The sequence below is a fragment of the Saccopteryx bilineata genome, chromosome 7 (genome assembly GCF_036850765.1).
Source record: "Saccopteryx bilineata isolate mSacBil1 chromosome 7, mSacBil1_pri_phased_curated, whole genome shotgun sequence".
Lineage (NCBI taxonomy): Eukaryota > Metazoa > Chordata > Mammalia > Chiroptera > Emballonuridae > Saccopteryx > Saccopteryx bilineata.
In genome coordinates this window covers 111,308,157-111,312,435 of record NC_089496.1, presented here as the reverse complement: position 1 = coordinate 111,312,435, position 4,279 = coordinate 111,308,157, and the positions used below count along the sequence as shown (strand labels likewise).

At 53.5% G+C, this 4,279-nt stretch overlaps 1 protein-coding gene across 1 annotated transcript; it reads left to right on the top strand.

The window, feature by feature from the left end:
• The first annotated feature begins 379 nt into the window (after nt 1-379).
• On the top strand, nt 380-3,581 carry LOC136311187 (putative uncharacterized protein FLJ45999). The gene is made up of 2 exons (XM_066240398.1): nt 380-908; nt 3,523-3,581. The coding sequence occupies exons 1-2, from the start codon at nt 380-382 to the stop codon at nt 3,579-3,581; spliced, it is 588 nt and encodes a 195-aa protein (XP_066096495.1).
• The last annotated feature ends 698 nt before the right edge of the window (nt 3,582-4,279 follow it).

Here is a 4,279-nt window from a genome sequence, read left to right as displayed (position 1 = left end):
CTTTGACAGGGAAAAGGCTGGCCTGCACAGGGACCTGGCTTCCTCTTCCTCACCCAGTCCTGCATTGCGGGAGCCTTTTTCCTTTTTGAGACAAAAAAAAGCCTTCCAGGAGCTGCGCTGGGGCCGCCTCTCAACCTTCTCTCTCTCTCCTCGTGCATCTCACCTCCGTGTCCTGGATGGCTCTGGACACAGGAGTCATCACCGACGCCGTGAGCTGGGTGCTTAGTCAGCTCTCTGTCTCTGCTGCCCGTCTTTCTCTCTGACGTAGCGTCTGGCCTGTGTCTGGCTCTGGACACCCCCACTCCCCTCAGGAGCAGAAGCAGAGCGAGCAAAGGGGGGTACAAGCGACAGGACGACCTGACATGAGGCTGAGGACCACATGCCGTCCCCACAGCGTGGCCAGACCCCGGAGGCTGAGGACCACATGCCGTCCCCACAGCGTGGTCAGACCCCGGAGGCTGAGGACCACATGCCGTCCCCACAGCGTGGTCAGACCCCGGAGGCTGAGGACCACATGCCGTCCCCACAGCGTGGCCAGACCCCGGAGGCTGAGGACCACATGCCGTCCCCACAGCGTGGCCAGACCGTGGAGGCTGAGGACCACATGCCGTCCCCACAGCGTGGCCAGACCGTGGAGGCTGAGGACCACATGCCGTCCCCACAGCGTGGCCAGACCGTGGAGGCTGAGGACCACATGCCGTCCCCACAGCGTGGCCAGACCGTGGAGGCTGAGGACCACATGCCGTCCCCACAGCGTGGCCAGACCGTGGAGGCTGAGGACCACATGCCGTCCCCACAGTGTGGCCAGACCCTGGAGGCTGAGGACCACATGCCGTCCCCACAGCGTGGCCAGACCGTGGAGGCTGAGGACCACATGCCGTCCCCACAGCGTGGCCAGACCCCGAACCGTGAGAACCTCATGCTGTTTCCCTGGCTCTGGGGATCAGATGAGCAGTGTTCTCCTGACCCCATTCTTCCTGGGGGGGGGGGGTGGACCTAGGAGCCCCGCGGGCAGACAGAGCTGCCCCTGGGGCAACAGCTCGGCACCCTGCAGGACTGCCAGCTCAGTCAAGGACCCGCCACGGAGCGGATGGGCGGACTCACTCGACACGACCCAGAACGGGTTTCTGTGCCCACAAATCCTGTGGCGAATTCTCTGAATAATGCCACGCGGGGAAACACTGGGCTGTTCTGTCCCGTGTTACTGTAACCCTGCACGCTGTGTGTCCCAGTCCTATCGAAACATTTGGCTTTCAGACACTCAGGAAAAGTGCTGAGGCTGGAACCTTCCCAGGATGAACGGGTTAGTTTAGTTCATAAACGAATAAGAAGCCGGGGCATTTAGCCAGGGTTTGTTTAAATATCCTAACCTCCTGGGCCTGTAAAAATTTAACTGAAAAACCATTGAGAAGAGACCCTCCCAGGAGGCCCCTTGGCACTTCTGCTTCTGCTTGGACCAAAAACACCATGAGAATATCTTTTCTTTCTTTTTTTTTTTTTTTAACTTGTGATATTTCAACACTCTCCGTTCCGTGTGCAGATGGAGACGGAGACGAGAGGAGGGAAATAGAAAAGGCATGAGAGAAAAACATGGCTGAACTTTTCTTAACCTAGAAGTTATTGCAGCTTTTGCATAAGATTTCAAGCCGGAGCCTCTCTGGGGAAGCCACCTTCCTCTGCCTGCCGACCGAGGAAACCGTTCCGCTCAGGGGCCCCTTCCCCGGGGCTCCTCGCTGGGGAGGGGGGAGGTGACCGTTCCAAACCAAGTCTGGAAGGGCGGACGATGGAACCCTGTGGTCTCAGCCCCCAGGAGCCTAGCCTTCATGGGTGTCACAGAGACAGAAGTTAAATAGTTTATCCTGCGCGCCTCATGTCCTGCCGTCCACGGACTCGTACGTCTCCCGTGGGGTTCGTTAGAAGGAGAGAGAGACCTTGTGGGAAAAATGAGGGTCCTTAGACTTTCGGAGACAGGAAGGGGCTGGTGGTCAGCGGCCTGGGGAGATGGGGCAATGGGAGTGGGCGGGGGGGGGGGAGATGGGGAGTGATTGCTGGTGGGCGTGGCATTTCTTTCCAGGGTTAATTAGTTCTAAAATTGATTGTGGTGGTAAGGGCATCACTCTGTAAAGGTCTCAGAAACCATTACGTTGTACCCTTTAAGGGGTGAATTGTGTGGTATACATGAATTAGATCTCAATAAAGATGTTCAGTTGAGAGAAAGAACCACAACCCTTCACTCCTCTCTGGATCCATGACCTTTGCAACGGGGACTTTGCCACTCTTCTCTTTAAGCAAATGAGTCTCTTTCACACCATCCCCCCTCCCCAACTCCCTGTTAACTCACGACCTTATCACCCTATCTGGCCCAGAGAATGTGACAAATATGACAGTATGTCAGCTCTGAGCCTTCCTCGCCTAGAGACGTTGCATGCTTCTGCTCACTTTACTCTGTCGTCCTCACTGTGAAAACTCTCCTGGGCTGGCCTCCTGGAAGGGGGAGGACTGGGTGTCAGGGCTGAGTCAACCCTGCAGATACAGGCGCCAGCCCGGCCGAGATACCCCACACCAGCTTAGGGCAGCCAAACCACCGTGGCACAGGTACTGCAGACTCATGAAACGTAAGAAATTGTAGTTCTATGCTACGCATCGGGGCTATTTGTTCTCCAGCAATACCTGACCGATACATGCAGCAATCTCTTTGAGAGCGCAGGAGCAGAGAAAAGGAATTTGAAAGACAGGCTGCACAGGTCACGCATGAGCCCAATACCGCATTTCCCCGTGTATAAGATGCACTTTTTCCAAAAAATCTGGGGTCTAAAAACTGGGTGCATCTTGTACAGTGGTTGTAGATTTCTTTTACTTGCATTTCCCGCTTTTTCACGCTTGTTTATGTGCTGATTGTTGAAGATGGTGATTCATCATCAGACAAAGATGAGGACCAGCTCATGGATGGGAGTTGTGAGAGTGATGAGGAGCTGTATGAATTTTATGATGAATAAAACTTGAGTTCAGTAACTTTACATAATACATTTTTCCCCCTCAAATTTCAGGCCCCAAAATGAAGGTGCAACTTATATCATTATTGTTTTTTTTTATTCATTTTTTTTTTTTTAGAGAGGAGAGAGAGAGGGAGAGAGAGAGAGAAAGAGAGACAGAGAGAAGGGGGGAGGAGCTGGAAGCATCAACTCCCATATGTGCCTTGACTAGGCAAGCCCAGGGTTTCGAACCGGTGACCTCAGCATTCCAGGTCGACGCTTTATCCACTGCGCCACCACAGGTCAGGCAAAGGGTGCAACTTATACATGGGATCATCTTATCCATGGGAAAATACAGACATTTCCATCAGTCTCTGAGCAGGGCTTTTCAATTCTTTCTTTCTCTCTCTCTTTTCTTTTTTTCCTGCTAAACTTTCCTGAGACAGTAGGGAAACTTACACTGGGTTAGGTGAAAGCTGGTGATCATCATTAGACGTGTGTCCTTGGGTGGCGTAGGCGTTACATTGACATCTTAGGTCTTTCCCGACAGAAAGACCTGCCTCTCGAGTCACCGGAAAGGGGCTGGAGACAGTGCCCTCACCTGAGTAAGCCAACTAGTAACTGTCACACGTGAGTCTCGCCTGAAGCCTCCTGGCGCAGGTGACAGAGCCCACTCTCAGATATCGGAAATAAACATAAATGCGGTTCATGACCTCTACAGAGGAGACGTCCTATGAAAGTCCCTCTTCGTCAGCTGTCCTGCAGGAGCCAGGGACGGGCGGGGGACCCGGAAGCCCACCGGGAACAGGACCATCAAACACACTTGGGTGACAGGCTGTGGGAAACGGGGAAGGGCGGCCCCCTCCTCGGAGCTGGATGGTTTTTAAGTTTTTAAGTTGTGTGAGAAGTGGGGTGGAAATGACACGAGATAAAACGGGACACCCGGACGTGCGTGGGGGACGACCCATAGCCACGCTTCCTGCAGGACCTTCTGCGTTCGGGTTGTGCCTAGTGAGCCTCAGAACCTGGCTAGTGTGACCAAGAAACACGATTTTAAATGTTATGGACTTTTACCGAATTTAAATGTAAGCTGAAGTAGCCACAGGGGACCAGTGGCTTTCACATGGGGCAACACAACTCTGTGCAAGCTGCAGGTGCACATGCGCACACACACACACACACACACACACACACACACACACGTGGATTGCTACAACAAACATCGCAGAGCCATTTTTTTTCCAGAAAAATCTCAGAGTTGTGATTCAGTCATATGTCACCTCTGTACCTCCGACACCCCAAATTCC

Excerpts from the sequence above, each read along its gene's own strand:
- LOC136311187 (XM_066240398.1), top strand. The coding sequence starts at position 380 with ATGCCGTCCCCACAGCGTGGCCAGACCCCGGAGGCTGAGGACCACATG. Across the intron at positions 909-3,522 it reads GCGTGGCCAGACCCCGAACC|AAAGACCTGCCTCTCGAGTC; the intron begins GTGAGAACCTCA and ends CTTTCCCGACAG.